The sequence below is a fragment of the Oncorhynchus gorbuscha genome, linkage group LG16, assembly GCF_021184085.1.
Source record: "Oncorhynchus gorbuscha isolate QuinsamMale2020 ecotype Even-year linkage group LG16, OgorEven_v1.0, whole genome shotgun sequence".
Classification (NCBI taxonomy): Eukaryota; Metazoa; Chordata; class Actinopteri; order Salmoniformes; family Salmonidae; genus Oncorhynchus; species Oncorhynchus gorbuscha.
Genome location: NC_060188.1, coordinates 89,341,385 through 89,362,037, shown reverse-complemented (window position 1 = coordinate 89,362,037; position 20,653 = coordinate 89,341,385). Strand labels below are relative to the sequence as shown.

Below are 20,653 nucleotides of genomic sequence, written 5' to 3'. Positions count from 1 at the left end.
CACTATCCTATCTCCCTCTAGCTATTTGGAGATTGCTACAGGGAGATAGCAAGAGGGAGACCGCTAGAGGGAGATAGTGGGTGTATTGAGAGCTAGAGGGAGATAGTGGGTGTAATGACAGCTAGAGGGAGACGGTGGGTTTATTGACAGCTAGAGGGAGATAGTGGGTGTAATGACAGCTAGAGGGAGACGGTGGGTTTATTGACAGCTAGAGGGAGATAGTGGGTGTAATGACAGCTAGAGGGAGACGGTGGGTTTATTGACAGCTAGAGGGAGATAGTGGGTGTAATGACAGCTAGAAGGAGAAAGTGGGTTTATTGACAGCTAGAGGGAGAAAGTGGGTTTATTGACAGCTATAGGGAGACGGTGGGGTTTATTATCCCCTCAAGAGAAAAAAATGGCCTGCGTCTGAATCGAGCTGATAATCCCTGTTGTAGGATATTTATTGCTTATCTTCTCCAATGGTAATTTATTATCATAATATATAATATAATAATATAATAATAATATATGCCATTTAGCAGACGCTTTTATCCAAAGCGACTTACAGTCATGTGTGCATACATTCTACGTATGGGTGGTCCCGGGGATCGAACCCACTACCCTGGCGTTACAAGTGCCATGCTCTACCAACTGAGCTACAGAAGGACTACAAGCTTTAAGAGATTAGGATCGGTCCTAAGAGACTTAAGGTGTTGTATTATTTTGTGTAATAAGATCCATAATTTACTCCACAGATCTTCCTGAACAAACCCATTCGGAGTGGATGACAGGACTGTAGAATGGAGGAAGGAACAGTCGAACAGGAAAGTTGTAGTTACTAGCTCTTGGTGGACAATATCTAAATGACAAGGGCTGGTGTCACTACAACCAGCTCCGGTCCACAGACCCGTGTAGTGCCCAGCCTCGACGCCAGTCTGCACCCACCCGTTGGCCCAGTGACTTCCTACTGACCCAACCCCAGCCTGCACCCACCTCTCAGGGGCCTCCTGCTGCCCCAAGCCGAGCCTGCACCCACCTCTCAGGGGCCTCCTGCTGCCCCGACCCCAGCCTGCACCCACCTCTCAGGGGCCTCCTGCTGCCCCAAGCCCAGCCTGCACCCACCTCTCAGGGGCCTTCTGCTGCCCCAACCCCAGCCTGCACCCACCTCTCAGGGGCCTCCTGCTGCCCCAACCCCAGAGGGATGAACTGTGTTGGTGTCGCGGGCGGGATCTGAATCCGGCTCTCCCACGGGAGAAACCAACTTCTTAACCGTTAGCCCAATAGGAAATTCCCTTTTGACTGTGAGCCTGACTCACGTTCGATACATTGGCGCTATGGAGGAAGATATACCACCCCTCTTAGAGCCAGACACCCTGACACCAGCCTGCCCCAGCCTTAGCCGCAGACGGATGTACAGGCTCTGTTCTACGGAACCCATACCACCCCTCCCAGACACCCAGCTCAAACCTGCACTCACCTCCCAGGGCCCAGAGCCCCACTGCTGGCCAGGTCCGAGCCCCAGCCCTGGCCCCAGAGGGATAGAAGGTGCCGACTTCATGGAGCCCATATCCCCAAAGCCAAATACCCAGACAGAGAACAGCGCCACTGACCCTGACACACTTGTCTTAATCCACCCCCCACAGGGGCCAGTGGCCCCCCATCGCCCCTGTCCCAGTCACAAATGGATACATGGTGTTGGTATTGGTATCAGTGTTGGCCCTATGGAACCTATACCCCCTCACTCAAATACCCAGGCCAGCGTCACTGACCCTGACACACTTAACCTAATCCAGGAGACGCGACAGATTACCCATAAAAATGACACAGTGGAGGACAATGTGACTGACTGTCACTGTGACACACATGTCTTAATGCTAGTCACCCAGGATCCGGTGACAGGACTCTTAAACCACCACCACCACCACCACCATGTTAGGACAGAGAAAGAGGACATGGCCCAGTCAGAGGGACTAGCACCGGGCTATCATGATGCTACACCACCACCTGTTGATGCTTATTGGGTCTTATGTGATAGCATCACTAGTGTGACACATGATGGGACAGAGGGAGCTAGTTTAAAGCGCTCAGAGGAAAACAATGACAGTCCTAACGAGTTGTGGCTGGACGCGTGCCAGTATCAGACCCTGGCAGCTGAGGATGGGGAGGGGGAAGAAGGGGCTATTTTGGGTGGGGACGAGTGGGGCCTTTATCCTATCAGAGGCAGCGGTGTCACAGAATGTCCGGACAACACAAAGGAGTCGGGTTTCCTACTGGGAACGGAGGCTGCTATTGGTCAGGGAGGCTGTGATTCGGACCAGGGGTTGTCTGTGCCACCTTTTGATAGGTCTGTGTCCACTGACAGCTGGTATAGCACGTTCTCTGACTGGGCTGTCATAGTCCCTGGAGGAGGACCGCGACCCGAAGACTTTACAGGAACAGCTGCACTCACACAGAAACAGGGACAGGCACAAGCATATCCACAGACACCCATGGCCATCCAACACCAGGCAGTGGAGCCCAGAGCCAGCCCAGAGAGCCCCATCCTCGCTGGGCCAGAAGAGCTACTGGTAGTGGGTGGCCTCCAGGACAGGGAAGGGGAAGGGGAAGACATCCAGACAGAGGAGTCCCACAGCGGGTATATATCATCAGCAGGGCAGGGAGATCAGGAGCCTGTTGGAGAGCTGGTGATCATTGAGGATGACTGCTCTGCCTATCCCACAGATAGCCACTCAACCCTGGGTTCATCGTCTGACACACTGGCCTCTCCCACCACCAAACTCTACGGGCTGGTGATCAATACGACTGAGGCGGTGCTGGCTCCTCCGCCCATATCCTTTTCCTCATCCGCCTTGGGTGCTGCGCCTATGGGGAGAGATGTGTCGGAAATGGAAACAGACGTTGATATTAGCCACAAGAGAGACAGTTATTTACTAGAGGACAGTGTTGGCAGATTTCAGAACCAGGTAAGATTTCATTTGATTTAGATACTGTAGTTGTTGATCAACAGCAGTGTTTACAACTGAATGGTCGTGCAGTTAACTGAATATTTGGTTATTTCTGTTAAATCATTACATTTTTCGAGATGGAGAAAGTATGTTTTTTTATCCGTCCTAACCCAAGGACACAACAGAGGCATTGTACTGACACACACACTTTCACTAGAGTTATGTCTTTCTGTCGGTCAGAAACTAACCCTGAGGCGATACTCACCTCTATCATGTACTAATAATAGCCCACAACATCAATTACACTGCAACCTGAAACATCATCACAACGTTCAGTATTCCATACCTTCACAGCCAGCCAAGCACCGAGAGAGAGAGAGAGAGAGAGAGGGAGGGAGAGAGAGAGAGAGAGAGAGAGAGAGAGAGAGAGAGAGAGAGAGAGAGAGAGAGAGAGAGAGAGAGAGAGAGAGAGAGAGAGAGAGAGAGAGAGAGAGAGAGAGAGAGAGAGAAGGAGAGGGAGAGGGAGAGGGAGAGAGAGAGAGAGAGAGAGAGAGAGAGAGAGAGAGAGAGAGAGAGAGAGAGAGAACAGAATATAGGTAACTCTTATGTAGGGCAGAGCACTATTCTGAAGCCAGTGGCACGTAGTCTGACTGAGGACTGAAGGTGGTCTGAAACAGCCAAGCCACCCTGGTCGCTACAGTATGTTGGTTTATTCAGCCTGACTGAGTCAGATGTGTAAGGGTTGTTAGGTAGCATCTGCTCCTTGATTTCTCATGTGAGAGCCTAGCTCTGGGAGGTTAGCTCTGGGCTAGCTCTGGAAGGGCTCTGGGAGGTTAGCTCTGGGCTAGCTCTTGATTTCTGGGAGCATAGTTCTGGGCTAGCTCTGGGAGGTTAGCTCTGGGCTAGCTCTGGGAGGTTAGCTCTGGGCTAGCTCTGGAAGCCTAGCTCTGGGCTAGCTCTGGGAGGTTAGCTCTGGGCTAGCTCTGGAAGCCTAGCTCTGGGCTAGCTCTGGGAGCATAGTTCTGGGCTAGCTCTGGGAGGTTAGCTCTGGGCTAGCTCTGGAAGCCTAGCTCTGGGCTAGCTCTGGGAGCATAGTTCTGGGCTAGCTCTGGGAGCCTAGTTCTGGGCTAGTTCTGGGAGGTTAGCTCTGGGCTAGCTCTGGGAGACTTGCTCTGGGAGGATAGCTCTCGGCTAGCTCTGGGAGACTAGCTCTTAGAGGATAGCTTTCGGCTAGCTCTGGGAGCCTAGCTCTGGGAGGATAGCTCTCGTCTAGCTCTGGGAGACTAGCTCTGGGAGACTAGCTCTGGGAGGATAGCTCTCGGCTAGCTCTGGGAGGATAGCTCTGAGACTGACAGCTGGCCCTGTGAAGTGGTCTAAGGAAATGAGAGGCCTAGAAAAAACTCAGATAGACAGAACAGAAATGGCATCGCTAATTTTAGTGGGTGTTTGATGATAATAGCACGCACCCCAGGATGGAAGCACAGCTAAGGAGTGTAACAAGACTCTCTTCACCCGTACTCAGCAAGATATGTTTACGACAATCTATGACAACAAATATATGAGAAATAAATATGTTTTAGATAGATGTCTTCGGGAACAATAATTATCCTTCTTTATTGTCTAACCTGCTACTAACTTATGACTTATCTGAACATGTTTATACTATTTAATGTCTTTTGAATCTTTGCATATTGAACCTTTCAATATTAACCTGTGTAGTGGGCAGTAATATTTCAGGCGGCAGGGTAGCCTAGTGGTTAGAGTGTAGAGGCCGTCATTGAAAATAAGAATTGGTTCTTAACTGACTTGCATAGTTAAATAAAATACAAAAATATACAGTATATTATATATATATTGCATGTGACTCGTAATAAGATTAAGAAATTAACCTATTAAATTGTTAATCTGACTCCATCAAGATAAATAGCAATGTGCAAGAACACAGAAATAGATATTGAAGAAATGTCTGAGAATGGAATTCTAAATGCAGGTGTATTTAATAACTTTGTAAAATGAATGGATTCACATACAAGGCATAAAGCTTAAATTACAAGGTATTAACACGCATTTACAAGGTATTGCTAAGCATATACTGTAGATCCTAAGTGTAACTTACAAGACAAAGCATGAACAAAGAGATGCTTACTGGCACCGAGGTCTAGAAGCCTAGAGGTCTAGAAGCCCAGAGGTCTAGAAGCCTAGAAGTCTAGAAGCCTAGAGGTCTAGAAGCCCAGAGGTCTAGAAGCCCAGAGGTCTAGAAGCCCAGAGGTCTAGAAGCCTTGAGGTCTAGAAGCCTAGAGGTCTAGAAGGCTAGAGGTCTAGAAGCCCAGAGGTCTAGAAGCCTAGAGGTCTAGAAGCCCAGAGGTCTAGAAGCCCAGAGGTCTAGAAGCCTAGAGGTCTAGAAGCCCAGAGGTCTAGAAGCCCAGAGGTCTAGAAGCCTAGAGGTCTAGAAGCCCAGGGGTCTAGAAGCCTAGAGGTCTAGAAGCCCAGAGGTCTAGAAGCCCAGAGGTCTAGAAGCCTAGAGGTCTAGAAGCCTAGAGGTCTAGAAGCCCAGGGGTCTAGAAGCCTAGAGGTCTAGAAGCCCAGAGGTCTAGAAGCCCAGGGGTCTAGAAGCCCAGAGGTCTAGAAGCCCAGGGGTCTAGAAGCCCAGAGGTCTAGAAGCCCAGAGGTCTAGAAGCCTAGAGGTCTAGAAGCCTAGAGGTCTAGAAGCCTAGAGGTCTAGAAGCCCAGAGGTCTAGAAGCCCAGAGGTCTAGAAGCCCAGAGGTCTAGAAGCCCAGGGGTCTAGAAGCCCAGAGGTCTAGAAGCCCAGAGGTCTAGAGCCCAGAGGTCTAGAAGCCAGAGGTCTAGAAGCCTAGAGGTCTAGAAGCCCAGAGGTCTAGAAGCCCAGAGGTCTAGAAGCCCAGAGGTCTAGAAGCCTAGAGGTCTAGAAGCCTAGAGGTCTAGAAGCCCAGAGGTCTAGAAGCCCAGAGGTCTAGAAGCCTAGAGGTCTAGAAGCCCAGAGGTCTAGAAGCCTAGAGGTCTAGAAGCCCAGAGGTCTAGAAGCCCAGAGGTCTAGAAGCCTAGAGGTCTAGAAGCCCAGAGGTCTAGAAGCCTAGAGGTCTAGAAGCCCAGAGGTCTAGAAGCCCAGAGGTCTAGAAGCCCAGAGGTCTAGAAGCCTAGAGGTCTAGAAGCCCAGAGGTCTAGAAGCCTAGAGGTCTAGAAGCCCAGAGGTCTAGAAGCCCAGAGGTCTAGAAGCCTAGAGGTCTAGAAGCCTAGGAAATTAGAATTGATCATAGAACCTTCCTCCATGGACTGGATACCTGATAAGAGAGATCATATATCCATATAGATAGCATCAGAGTTATCCTCAGTGAACAGTTACCACAGAGATCATATATCCATATAGATAGCATCAGAGTTATCCTCAGTGAACAGTTACCACAGAGATCATATATCCATATAGATAGCATCAGAGTTATCCTCAGTGAACAGTTACCACAGAGATCATATATCCATATAGATAGCATCAGAGTTATCCTCAGTGAACAGTTACCACAGAGATCATATATCCATATAGATAGCATCAGAGTTATCCTCAGTGAACAGTTACCACAGAGATCATATATCCATATAGATAGCATCAGAGTTATCCTCAGTGAACAGTTACCACAGAGATACCACAGAGATCATATATCCATATAGATAGCATCAGAGTTATCCTCAGTGAACAGTTACCACAGAGATGAACAGTTACATATAGATAGCATCAGAGTTATCCTCAGTGAACAGTTACCACAGAGATCATATATCCATATAGATAGCATCAGAGTTATCCTCAGTGAACAGTTACCACAGAGATCATATATCCATATAGATAGCATCAGAGTTATCCTCAGTGAACAGTTACCACAGAGATCATATATCCATATAGATAGCATCAGAGTTATCCTCAGTGAACAGTTACCACAGAGATCACCATCATATATCCATATAGATAGCATCAGAGTTATCCTCAGTGAACAGTTACCACAGAGATCATATATCCATATAGATAGCATCAGAGTTATCCTCAGTGAACAGTTACCACAGAGATCATATATCCATATAGATGGCATCAGAGTTATCCTCAGTGAACAGTTACCACAGAGATCATATATCCATATAGATAGCATCAGAGTTATCCTCAGTGAACAGTTACCACAGAGATCATATATCCATATAGATGGCATCAGAGTTATCCTCAGTGAACAGTTACCACAGAGATCATATATCCATATAGATGGCATCAGAGTTATCCTCAGTGAACAGTTACCACAGAGATCATATATCCATATAGATAGCATCAGAGTTATCCTCAGTGAACAGAGTTACCTCAGTGAACAGTTACCACAGAGATGATATAGATGGCATCAGAGTTATCCTCAGTGAACAGTTACCACAGAGATCATATATCCATATAGATAGCATCAGAGTTATCCTCAGTGAACAGTTACCACAGAGATCATATATCCATATAGATAGCATCAGAGTTATCCTCAGTGAACAGTTACCACAGAGATCATATATCCATATAGATAGCATCAGAGTTATCCTCAGTGAACAGTTACCACAGAGATCATATATCCATATAGATAGCATCAGAGTTATCCTCAGTGAACAGTTACCACAGAGATCATATATCCATATAGATAGCATCAGAGTTATCCTCAGTGAACAGTTACCACAGAGATCATATATCCATATAGATAGCATCAGAGTTCACCCTGTCCAGATACAAGTTAGGTATTGTCCTTTGTGATTTCCTTGTGTTCCTGGACCATTTGTCATGCAGCTCCAGGTGACAGAGAGCACATACATTAGGGCTGAACCTACACCTTCGGTGACCATTGAACCATTTTAAACGTTGTTTATTTCTCCCCATGTAGCACCTTAGAGATGCAGTGCAAAATGTGACCGAAAACAGTCTCTCCCAGCTGGGCGGCTTGTTCATTGAGGGGGAAGATGAAGAGAAAAGTTATGGGTCGCTGAGCGTCTCCGGTTACCCTTCCAGTAGCAAGGCACATCAGGTGGAGCATCTGTGTGGCGACAAGAGACATCAATTGTCATTTAAGAAGTTTCAATGTACCACAGACTCTGACAGGAACACATACATGCCGGCACACAGAGACACAACGTCCCGAGGCATTAAGGCGGACATACATGTGTCCCCCAACACAGACAGGAAGGACCTCCAGGAGACGGAGGGGAAGAGGCCACAGTGGGGGAATCCACCATTTTTAATGCCTGTTATGCCTTTAGCTCCACTGAGTCTCAGTGTGGGCCGATCTCTCTTTTGCCGGACGAACAGCGCTTTGGAAGGGGATACTGTCCAAGCCAGTCCTAAGAGATCACTGCTCAATGAGCAGCGAGGTCAGAGCTGTGGGTTTATACAATCTAATGTGCCCCGACTGCCCGTTTTGCCCGCCTGTTTCCGAGGGAAGATTGATAAGAAGACACCTGTGGTAAACAAAGAGGAAAAACTGTTGTTGACGAAAACAAAGAGGAATACGGGTTCTAGAGATACAACATCAGAGGACAAGGGTGGAAAGTTGACCGTTTGCTCCGGTCAGAATCTGAACAGGGACATTCCAGCATCGTCTTCGTCAAGTGAGGAATCAACAGCATCTTGGTCTCTTGACAGAAAGAAAAACATCACAGTCCCACGTGAGGTCAGCTCCCTCGGTAAAGAACTCTCCAACTATATCATTGTGACCGGTGATCACTTGATGATCTCAGAGAAGGAACGTGTTGCATACTTCACTCTAGACCAGGAGAACCCTCTAGACTCCAGAACGTCCTTGTTGAAACAAATACAATCAGACGGAAATAAAGAACCCAACCACTGTGTTACAGCAGACGTAAAGAAAGGCTCCAAGATGCCTCATAAAACCAGAACACACTCCAAGAAAGACAAGCCAGCTGTGGGTCACCATCTGGCCCCACCAACCTCCAAAACACAAGAGAACCTACCGCTCGGATCTAATATTAAATGTGATCCCCTAACAACACGCGATGATGGCGACGATGGACCTGTGACTGTCAAAGAGACTATCGTCATAACAGAGAATGTTAACACCAAAGGCCACGCCCACGGGAAGAAGAAGAAACACTCTGGGAAACACTCCCAGAATGCATCAGTGAAGAGCGAGGGGACAGACTCCCTGGTTGAGGTGGAGAACAGGGCTAAGCAGAAGACTGCTACCAATGGGAAAATAGACACATTTGTCGCCAAATTTGTCGCCAAGGCTGGGAAAACCAAAGATAAGACTACAGCAGCTCTGCCTTGTAAGAAGGACAGTGTTCATTCAGACAGTGCTCAGAAACAACCTGGTGTGAAATCTCTGGTTGACGCTTCTGTCATCAGCCAAGGTGCAACAGCGAGTGACCCTTCCTCCATGGTACCCCAGTCTACCATCCCCATTGGCCAGCAGCCCAATGATGATGTCATCAAGCGTCGCCGTCTGTCTGAGGACAAGTTTGGTAAGCACGAACCCAAGGCTGCTGTTGAGACGACTCGTAGGAAGGCCTACAGTGATGTACTGAAACAGAGAACACATCATGCACCAAAAGAAGGTGGGAATGCACTGCAGTATACTCTACTATTACACCGACCTGGGTTCAAATGGTATTGGTTTTCTTTCAAATACGTAGAGCGTTTGATTGAGCCTACATGGAGCGCCACATGGGCATGATTTGCACTTGAAACAATTCGATTGGTTCGATTACGCAGGTTATCTATTTGAAAGAAAAGAATACATCTATTTGAGCCCATGTCTTATGCTATGATAACTACTCTAAAATGATTATTAACGATAATATACATTTTCTGTGTAATTCTTAGACATATGTGTATATTTTCTTCCAGTGCCCAGAGTGGTGCAACGGATCCAGGCCGTGCCTGTCAGTGGCGATCCTCAGAGTCTCAGTCTAGGGTGTCAGTTCACGGCTGTCTTTACTGACTACACTGTCACCTGGACCAGAGATGGGACAGTGTTGGCTGAGATCAAGAGAAGGTACAAGTCCTGATTTGATTTAACACTATATTATATTGTCCATGCCCTTAAATGTTCCTACGGGAGAGCTAGTTACCCTACCCCGTTACCATATTTCAGTGTTTCTCAAATATCTTATTTAATACTCCCAGACATTCCATTTATTTGATCATTTCAGTGCATTCGGAAATTATTCAGACCTCTTGACTTTTTCCACATTTTGTTACGTTACAGCCTTATTCTAAAATGGATTAAATTGTTGTTGTTTTTCCATCGTCAACCTACACACAATACCGCATAATGACTAAGCAAAACCTTTTTTTTCTTGTTGAAATGTTTGCTAAATGTTTGCTAAATGTTTGCCCAGTTCTGGGAGACATAAGTATTCAGACTCTTTACTTAGTACTTTGTTGAAGCACCTTTGGCAGCGATTACAGCCTTGAGTCTTCTTGAGTATGACGCTACAAGCTTGTCAGGTTGGCTGGGGAGCCTCACTACACAGCTATTTTCAGGTCTCTCCAGAGATGTTCGATCGGGTTCAAGTCCAGGCTCTAGCTGGGCCAATCAAGGACATTCAGAGACTTCTCCTGAAGCCACTCCTACGTTGTCTTGCATGTGTGCTTAGGGTCGTTTTCCTGTTGGAAGGTGAACCTTCGCCCCAGTCTGAGTTCCTGAGCGCTTTGGAGCAGGTTTTCATCAAGAATCTCGCTGTACTTTGCTCCGTTCAGCTTTCCCTCGATCCTGACTAGTCTCACAGTCCCTGGCGCTGAAAAACATCCCCACAGCATGATGCTGCCACCAGCATGCTTCCCCGTAGGGATGGTGCCAGTTTTCCTCCAGACGTGACGTTTGGCATTCAGGCCAAAGAGTTCAATCTTGGTTTCATCAGACCAGATAATCTTCTTTCTCATGGTCTAAGAGTCCTTTAGGTGTCATTTTGCAAACTCCTAAAGGGCTGTTGTGCCTTTCACTGAAGAGTGGCTTCCGTCTGGCCACTCTACCATAAAGGCCTGATTGGTGGAGTGCTACAGAGATGGTTGTCCTTCTGGAAGGTTCTCCCATCTCCACAGAGGGACTCTGGAGTTCTGTCAAAGTGACCATCGGGTTCTTGGTCACCTCCCTGACAATCTTGGCGGTTCCAAACTTCTTCCATTTCAGAGTGATGGAAGTCACTGTGTTCTTGGGGACCTTCAATGCTGCAGAAATGTTTTGGTACCCTTCCACAGAACTGTGCCTCGACACAATCCTGTCTCAGAGCTCTACGGACAATTCCTTCAATCTCATGGTTTGGTTTTTGCTCTGACATGCACTGTCACCTGTGGGACCTTATATGGACAGGTGTGTGCCTTTCCAAATCATGTCCAATCAATTGAATGTACCACAGGTTGACTCCAATCAAGTTGTAAAAACATCTCAAGGATGATCAATGGAAACAGGGCCTAAGCTCAATTTCGAATCTCATAGCAATACTTACGTAAATAAGGTATTTCTGTTTTTATTTCTAATACATTTGAAAAAGTTTCTAACTATGGGGTACTGTGTGTAGATTGATAAATAAGAACATTAATTTAATCCATTTTAGAATAAGGCTGTAACGTAACAAAATGTGGAAAAAGGGAAAAAAAGGGGTCTGAATACTTTACGAAGGCACTGTACTAACTACACCTGATCCAACTAACTACACCTGATCCAACTAACTACACCTGATCCAACTAACTACACCTGATCCAACTAACTACACCAGATCCAACTAGCTACACCTGATCCAACTAACTACACCTGATCCAACTAACTACACCTGATCCAACTAACTACACCAGATCCAACTAGCTACACCAGATCCAACTAGCTACACCTGATCCAACTAGCTACACCAGATCCAACTAGCTGCACCAGATCCAACTAACTACACCAGATCCAACTAGCTACACCTGATCCAACTAGCTACACCAGATCCAACTAGCTACACCTGATCCAACTAACTACACCAGATCCAGCTAGGTACACCAGATCCAACTAGCTACACCTGATCCAACTAGCTACACCTGATCCAACTAGCTGCACCTGATCCTACTAATGAAAGGGTTGACTATCAGTTGGCTCAGTTGATTTAGTGTACTATTATAGTAATGGTATAGATCACAGCTGAGGATACTCCACGAGAGGTTTGGGAGACTCGCCACTATTTGAAAGTCCACTTGGTGTTGCTCTCTGTCAGTGTAGGTTACTGTAGCAATATATTTGGCAGATATTAACCCATCAATGTGTGATGATGATTCAGCCGTGAGTGGGAGGAAAGTTCAGTTTTTATATAACGCTATGATTCAACTGTGCATCAGGTGCAATATTGTCGCTATTGTTCCAGAAATCTCCACTTAGTTGGAATACGGCCAGTCACGATTATTGTGTAATATTATCTGTCTCTACTTACATAATACAACTTTTATAAATAACATTTTTGAAAAATGTCTAAAGAGTGAAAGTGAGTCAACACGTACGTTGAGTCAGGTGTATGCTGAGTCAGGTGTATGCTGAGTCAAGTGTATGCTGAGTCAGGTGTATGCTGAGTCAGGTGTATGCTGAGTCAGGTGTACGCTGAGTCAGGTGTACGCTGAGTCAGGTGTACGCTGAGTCAGGTGTACACTGAGTCAGGTGTACGCTGAGTCAGGTGTATGCTGAGTCAGGTTTACGCTGAGTCAGGTATACACTGAGTCAGATGTACGCTGAGTCAGGTGTACGCTGAGTCAGGTGTACGCTGAGTCAGGTGTACGCTGAGTCAGGTGTACGCTGAGTCAGGTGTACGTTGAGTCAGGTGTACGCTGAGTCAGGTGTACGCTGAGTCAGGTGTATGTTGAGTCAGGTGTACGCTGAGTCAGGTGTATGCTGAGTCAGGTGTATGCTGAGTCAGGTGTATGTTGAGTCAGGTGTATGTTGAGTCAGGTGCACGTTGAGTCAGGTGCACGTTGAGTCAGGTGTATGCTGAGTCAGGTTTATGCTGAGTCAGGTGTATGCTGAGTCAGGTGTATGTTGAGTCAGGTGTACGTTGAGTCAGGTGTACGTTGAGTCAGGTGTATGCTGAGTCAGGTGTACGCTGAGTCAGGTGTACGCTGAGTCAGGTGTACGTTGAGTCAGGTGTATGTTGAGTCAGGTGCACGCTGAGTCAGGTGGATGTTGAGTCAGGTGTACGCTGAGTCAGGTGTACATTGAGTCAGGTGTATGTTGAGTCAGGTGCACACTGAGTCAGGTGTATGCTGAGTCAGGTGTATGCTGAGTCAGGTGTATGCTGAGTCAGGTTTATGTTGAGTCAGGTGCACGCTGAGTCAGGTGTATGTTGAGTCAGGTGCACGCTGAGTCAGGTGTATGCTGAGTCAGGTGTATGCTGAGTCAGGTGTATGCTGAGTCAGGTGTATGTTGAGTCAGGTGTACGTTGAGCCAGGTGTACGTTGAGTCAGGTGTACGTTGAGTCAGGTGTACGTTGAGTCAGGTGTATGTTGAGTCAGGTGCACACTGAGTCAGGTGTATGCTGAGTCAGGTGTATGCTGAGTCAGGTGTATGCTGAGTCAGGTTTATGTTGAGTCAGGTGCACGCTGAGTCAGGTGTATGTTGAGTCAGGTGCACGCTGAGTCAGGTGTATGCTGAGTCAGGTGTATGCTGAGTCAGGTGTATGCTGAGTCAGGTGCACGCTGAGTCAGGTATACACTGAGTCAGATGTACGCTGAGTCAGATGTACGCTGAGTCAGGTGTACGCTGAGTCAGGTGTACGCTGAGTCAGGTGTACGCTGAGTCAGGTGTACGTTGAGTCAGGTGTACGCTGAGTCAGGTGTACGCTGAGTCAGGTGTATGTTGAGTCAGGTGTACGCTGAGTCAGGTGTATGCTGAGTCAGGTGTATGCTGAGTCAGGTGTATGTTGAGTCAGGTGTATGTTGAGTCAGGTGCACGTTGAGTCAGGTGCACGTTGAGTCAGGTGTATGCTGAGTCAGGTGTATGCTGAGTCAGGTGTATGCTGAGTCAGGTGTATGTTGAGTCAGGTGTACGTTGAGTCAGGTGTACGTTGAGTCAGGTGTATGCTGAGTCAGGTGTACGCTGAGTCAGGTGTACGCTGAGTCAGGTGTACGTTGAGTCAGGTGTATGTTGAGTCAGGTGCACGCTGAGTCAGGTGGATGTTGAGTCAGGTGTACGCTGAGTCAGGTGTACATTGAGTCAGGTGTATGTTGAGTCAGGTGCACACTGAGTCAGGTGTATGCTGAGTCAGGTGTATGCTGAGTCAGGTGTATGCTGAGTCAGGTTTATGTTGAGTCAGGTGCACGCTGAGTCAGGTGTATGTTGAGTCAGGTGCACGCTGAGTCAGGTGTATGCTGAGTCAGGTGTATGCTGAGTCAGGTGTATGCTGAGTCAGGTGTATGTTGAGTCAGGTGTACGTTGAGCCAGGTGTACGTTGAGTCAGGTGTACGTTGAGTCAGGTGTACGTTGAGTCAGGTGTATGTTTTGAACAGGGACCAAGAAATTAAATGTTATGCAGGTGAATGAGGACCCAAAAGCGACTTGGCGAAAACAGAGTCTTTAATCCAGTAAAGTAAATATACAATCATAAAGCACAATTCCACTATTAATGACGAGAACAGACTGGAGACTCGATCATGAACTGCAGGTTGCCTCGGGAAGGCACTTGACCGTAGCAGACTCAGACACCTGCTCACCACGCAGCATCTGAGGGAAACACGACACGACAGGGCGATACACAGACACAGCACGGTGAACAATAGACAAGGATCCGACAGGGCAGAAACGGAAAACAAGGGGAGAAATAGGGACTCTAATCAGGGAAAAAGATAGGGAACAGGTGTGGGAAGACTAAATGATTGATTAGGGGAATAGGAACAGCTGGGAGCAGGATCGGAACGATAGAGAGAAGAGAGAGAGGAAGGGAGAGAGAAAAAGGGGAACGAACCTAAAAAGACCAGCAGGGGGAAAACAAACAGAGGGAAAAGCAAAATGACAAGACAATATAAGACAAAACATGACAGTACCCCCCCACTCACCGAGCGCCTCCTGGCGCACTCGAGGAGGAATCCTGGCGGCAACGGAGGAAATCATCAATAAGTGAACGGTCCAGCACGTCCCGAGACGGAACCCAACTCCTCTCCTCAGGACCGTAACCCTCCCAATCCACTAAGTATTGGTGACCCCGTCCCCGAGAACGCATGTCCATGATCCTACGTACCTTGTAAATAGGTGAGCTCTCGACAAGGACGGGAGGGGGAGGGAAGACGAACGGGGGTGCGAAGAAAGGGCTTGACACAGGAGACATGGAAGACAGGATGGACGCGACGAAGATGTCGCGGAAGAAGCAGTCGCACAGCGACAGGATTGACGACCTGGGAGACACGGAACGGACCAATGAACCGCGGAGTCAACTTACGAGAAGCTGTCGTAAGAGGAAGGTTGCGAGTGGAAAGCCACACTCTCTGGCCGCAACAATACCTTGGACTCTTAATCCTACGTTTATTGGCGGCTCTCACAGTCTGTGCCCTGTAACGGCAAAGTGCAGACCTCACCCTCCTCCAGGTGCGCTCACAACGTTGGACAAACGCTTGAGCGGAGGGAACGCTGGACTCGGCAAGCTGGGATGAGAACAGAGGAGGCTGGTAACCCAGACTACTCTGAAACGGAGATAACCCGGTAGCAGACGAAGGAAGCGAGTTGTGAGCGTATTCTGCCCAGGGGAGCTGTTCTGCCCAAGACGCAGGGTTTCTGAAAGAAAGGCTGCGTAGTATGCGACCAATCGTCTGATTGGCCCTCTCTGCTTGACCGTTAGACTGGGGATGAAACCCGGAAGAGAGACTGACGGACGCACCAATCAAACGACAGAAATCCCTCCAAAACTGTGACGTGAATTGCGGGCCTCTGTCTGAAACGGCGTCTAACGGGAGGCCATGAATTCTGAACACATTCTCGATGATGATTTGTGCCGTCTCCTTAGCGGAAGGAAGTTTAGCGAGGGGAATGAAATGTGCCGCCTTAGAGAACCTATCGACAACCGTAAGAATCACAGTCTTCCCCGCAGACAAAGGCAGACCGGTAATGAAGTCTAGGGCGATGTGAGACCATGGTCGAGAAGGAATGGGGAGCGGTCTGAGACGACCGGCAGGAGGAGAGTTACCTGACTTAGTCTGCGCGCAGTCCGAACAAGCAGCCACGAAACGGCGCGTGTCACGCTCCTGAGTCGGCCACCAAAAGCGCTGGCGAATAGACGCAAGAGTGCCTCGAACACCGGGATGACCAGCTAACTTGGCAGAGTGAGCCCACTGAAGAACAGCCAAACGAGTGGAAACAGGAACGAAAAGAAGGTTACTAGGACAAGCGCGCGGCGTCCCAGTGTGCGTGAGTGCTTGCTTAACCTGTCTTTCAATTCCCCAGACTGTCAACCCGACAACACGCCCATAAGGAAGAATCCCCTCGGGATCAGTAGAAGCCACAGAAGAACTAAAAAGATGGGATAAGGCATCAGGCTTGGTGTTCTTGCTACCCGGACGGTAAGAAATCACAAACTCGAAACGAGCGAAAAACAACGCCCAACGAGCTTGACGAGCATTAAGTCGTTTGGCAGAACGGATGTACTCAAGGTTCTTATGGTCTGTCCAAACGACAAAAGGAACGGTCGCCCCCTCCAACCACTGTCGCCATTCGCCTAGGGCTAAGCGGATGGCGAGCAGTTCGCGGTTACCCACATCATAGTTGCGTTCAGATGGCGACAGGCGATGAGAAAAATAAGCGCAAGGATGAACCTTATCGTCAGACTGGAAGCGCTGGGATAGAATGGCTCCCACGCCTACCTCTGAAGCGTCAACCTCGACAATGAATTGTCTAGTGACGTCGGGAGTAACGAGGATAGGAGCGGACGTAAAACGTTCTTTTAGAAGATCAAAAGCTCCCTGGGCGGAACCGGACCACTTAAAACACGTCTTGACAGAAGTAAGAGCTGTGAGAGGGGCAGCAACTTGACCGAAATTACGAATGAAACGCCGATAGAAATTAGCGAAACCTAGAAAGCGCTGCAACTCGACACGTGACCTTGGAACGGGCCAATCACTGACAGCTTGGACCTTAGCGGAATCCATCTGAATGCCTTCAGCGGAAATAACGGAACCGAGAAAAGTAACGGAGGAGACATGAAAAGAGCACTTCTCAGCCTTCACGTAGAGACAATTCTCTAAAAGGCGCTGTAGAACACGTTGAACGTGCTGAACATGAATCTCGAGTGACGGTGAAAAAATCAGGATATCGTCAAGATAGACAAAAACAAAGATGTTCAGCATGTCTCTCAGAACATCATTAACTAATGCCTGAAAAACAGCTGGCGCATTGGCGAGACCAAACGGCAGAACCCGGTACTCAAAATGCCCTAACGGAGTGTTAAACGCCGTTTTCCACTCGTCCCCCTCTCTGATGCGCACGAGATGGTAAGCGTTACGAAGGTCCAACTTAGTAAAGCACCTGGCTCCCTGCAGAATCTCGAAGGCTGATGACATAAGGGGAAGCGGATAACGATTCTTAACCGTTATGTCATTCAGCCCTCGATAATCCACGCAGGGGCGCAGAGTACCGTCCTTCTTCTTAACAAAAAAAAACCCCGCCCCGGCCGGAGAGGAAGAAGGCACTATGGTACCGGCGTCAAGAGACACAGACAAATAATCCTCGAGAGCCTTACGTTCGGGAGCCGACAGAGAGTATAGTCTACCCCGAGGAGGAGTGGTCCCCGGAAGGAGATCAATACTACAATCATACGACCGGTGAGGAGGAAGGGAGTTGGCTCGGGACCGACTGAAGACCGTGCGCAGATCATGATATTCCTCCGGCACTCCTGTCAAATCGCCAGGTTCCTCCTGAGAAGTGGGGACAGAAGAAACGGGAGGGATGGCAGACATTAAACACTTCACATGACAAGAAACGTTCTAGGATAGGATAGAATTACTAGACCAATTAATAGAAGGATTATGACATACTAGCCAGGGATGACCCAAAACAACAGGTGTAAAAGGTGAACGAAAAATCAAAAAAGAAATAGTCTCACTGTGGTTACCAGATACTGTGAGGGTTAAAGGTAGTGTCTCAAATCTGATACTGGGAAGATGACTACCATCTAAGGCGAACATGGGCGTAGGCTTGTCTAACTCTCTGAAAGGAATGTCATGTTTCCGAGCCCATGCTTCGTCCATGAAACAACCCTCAGCCCCAGAGTCTATCAAGGCACTGCATGTAGCACCCGAACCGGTCCAGCGTAGATGGACCGACAAAGTAGTACAGGATCTAGATGGAGAGACCTGAGTAGTAGCGCTCACCAGTAGCCCTCCGCTTACTGATGAGCTCTGGCTTTTACTGGACATGAATTAACAAAATGTCCAGCAAGTCCGCAATAGAGGCACAGGCGGTTGGTGATCCTCCGTTCCCTCTCCTTAGTCGAGATGCGAATACCTCCCAGCTGCATGGGCTCAGTCTCTGAGCCAGAGGAGGGAGATGGTTGCGATGCGGAGCAGGGAAACACCGTTGACGCGAGCTCTCTACCACGAGCCTGGTGACGAAGATCTACCCGTCGTTCTATGCGGATGGCGAGAGCAATCAAAGAGTCCACACTTGAAGGAACCTCCCGGGAGAGAATCTCATCTTTAACCACTGCGTGGAGTCCCTCCAGAAAACGAGCGAGCAGCGCCGGCTCGTTCCACTCACTAGAGGCAGCAAGAGTGCGAAACTCAATAGAGTAATCCGTTATGGATCGATCACCTTGGCATAGGGAAGCCAGGGCCCTAGAAGCCTCCCTACCAAAAACTGAACGGTCAAAAACCCGAATCATCTCCTCTTTAAAGTTCTGGTAATTGTTAGAGCAATCAGCCCTTGCCTCCCAGATAGCTGTGCCCCACTCTCGAGCCCGGCCAGTAAGGAGTGAAATGACGTAAGCAACCCGAGCTCTCTCTCTAGAGTATGTGTTGGAGAGAGAACACAATATCACACTGGGTGAGAAAGGAGCGGCACTCCGTGGGCTGCCCGGAGTAGCAAGGTGGGTTATTAACCCTAGGTTCCGGAGGCTCGGCAGGCCAGGAAGTAACAGGTGGCACGAGACGAAGACTCTGGAACTGTCCAGAGAGGTCGGAAACCTGAGCGGCCAGGTTCTCCACGGCATGGCGAGCAGCAGACAATTCCTGCTCGTGTCTGCCGAGCATGGCTCCTTGGATCTCGACGGCAGTGTTACGAGCGTCTGTAGTCGCTGGGTCCATTCTTTGGTCGGATCCTTCTGTTATGCAGGTGAATGAGGACCCAAAAGCGACTTGGCGAAAACAGAGTCTTTAATCCAGTAAAGTAAATATACAATCATAAAGCACAATTCCACTCGTAATGACGAGAACAGACTGGAGACTCGATCATGAACTGCAGGTTGCCTCGGGAAGGCACTTGACCGTAGCAGACTCAGACACCTGCTCACTACGCAGCATCTGAGGGAAACACGACACGACAGGGCGATACACAGACACAGCACGGTGAACAATAGACAAGGATCCGACAGGGCAGAAACGGAAAACAAGGGGAGAAATAGGGACTCTAATCAGGGAAAAAGATAGGGAACAGGTGTGGGAAGACTAAATGATTGATTAGGGGAATAGGAACAGCTGGGAGCAGGAACGGAACGATAGAGAGAAGAGAGAGAGGAAGGGAGAGAGAAAAAGGGGAACGAACCTAAAAAGACCAGCAGGGGGAAAACGAACAGAGGGAAAAGCAAAATGACAAGACAATATAAGACAAAACATGACATTAAAGGAATATAGCTTTCAGTTATTAGACTCTTATCACTGTCAATATAACACTTTCATTATTCATTAATGAATCAATGTTTTGTCCGCAAGCTGCCTTCATCAGGGTTGTTTAATAGAGCAGGGGTTTCCTATCTTTTTCGATTAACAACAACTGAGTTTTACTCTGCACAGAATACACCTGAAGTAGCCCCTCATACGCATTTCACCCGTGAGCCTATGGTCTCATAGAACCCCTGGTTGGGAAACACTGGAGAACAAGCCTTAGGAAGAATAGATGATGTTAATTCATAATAATGATTCAAGGTTTATTCTCTCCTTTCTGCTCTGTGTAGTGCTGGAGATGAGAGCAGAGTGTGTCTCACCATCACCAAGGCCTCCAATAAAGATCTAGGGAAGTACCGCTGTAGTCTCCTCTGTTCCCATGGCTCTGTCATCCTGGACTACCTCCTCACCTACGAGGGTAATACACATTAGACTACCTCCTCACCTACGAGGGTAATACACATTAGACTACCTCCTCACCTACGAGGGTAATACACATTAGACTACCTCCTCACCTATGACGATGAGACACGTTAGACTACCTCCTCACCTACGAGGATAAGACACGTTAGACTACCTCCTCACCTACGAGGATAAGACACGTTAGACTACCTCCTCACCTACGAGGATAAGACACGTTAGACTACCTCCTCACCTACGAGGATAAGACACGTTAGACTACCTCCTCACCTATGAGGGTAAGACATGTTAGACTACCTCCTCACCTACAAGGATAAGACACGTTAGACTACCTATGAGGATAAGACACGTTAGACTACCTATGAGGATAAGACAAGTTAGACTACCTATGAGGATAAGACATGTTAGACTACCTCCTCACCTACGAGGATAAGACACGTTAGACTACCT

At 48.1% G+C, this 20,653-nt stretch overlaps 1 protein-coding gene across 2 annotated transcripts in view; it reads left to right on the top strand.

Moving 5' to 3' along the window:
• The window catches only part of alpk2 (alpha-kinase 2), a 33,449-nt gene that overhangs the window by 9,695 nt on the left and 3,101 nt on the right, over positions 1 to 20,653 (top strand). Inside the window, exons 2-5 of one of the 2 annotated variants that reach the window (XM_046305149.1) lie at positions 738 to 2,945; positions 7,833 to 9,519; positions 9,812 to 9,959; positions 20,074 to 20,201. In XM_046305149.1, the coding sequence (XP_046161105.1) occupies positions 1,317 to 2,945; positions 7,833 to 9,519; positions 9,812 to 9,959; positions 20,074 to 20,201 (3,592 nt within the window). In that variant the 5' untranslated portion in view covers positions 738 to 1,316. Of the gene's footprint in view, positions 1 to 732; positions 2,946 to 7,832; positions 9,520 to 9,811; positions 9,960 to 20,073; positions 20,202 to 20,653 lie in introns of those variants that run through there. The other variant, XM_046305150.1, reaches the window with a different exon arrangement.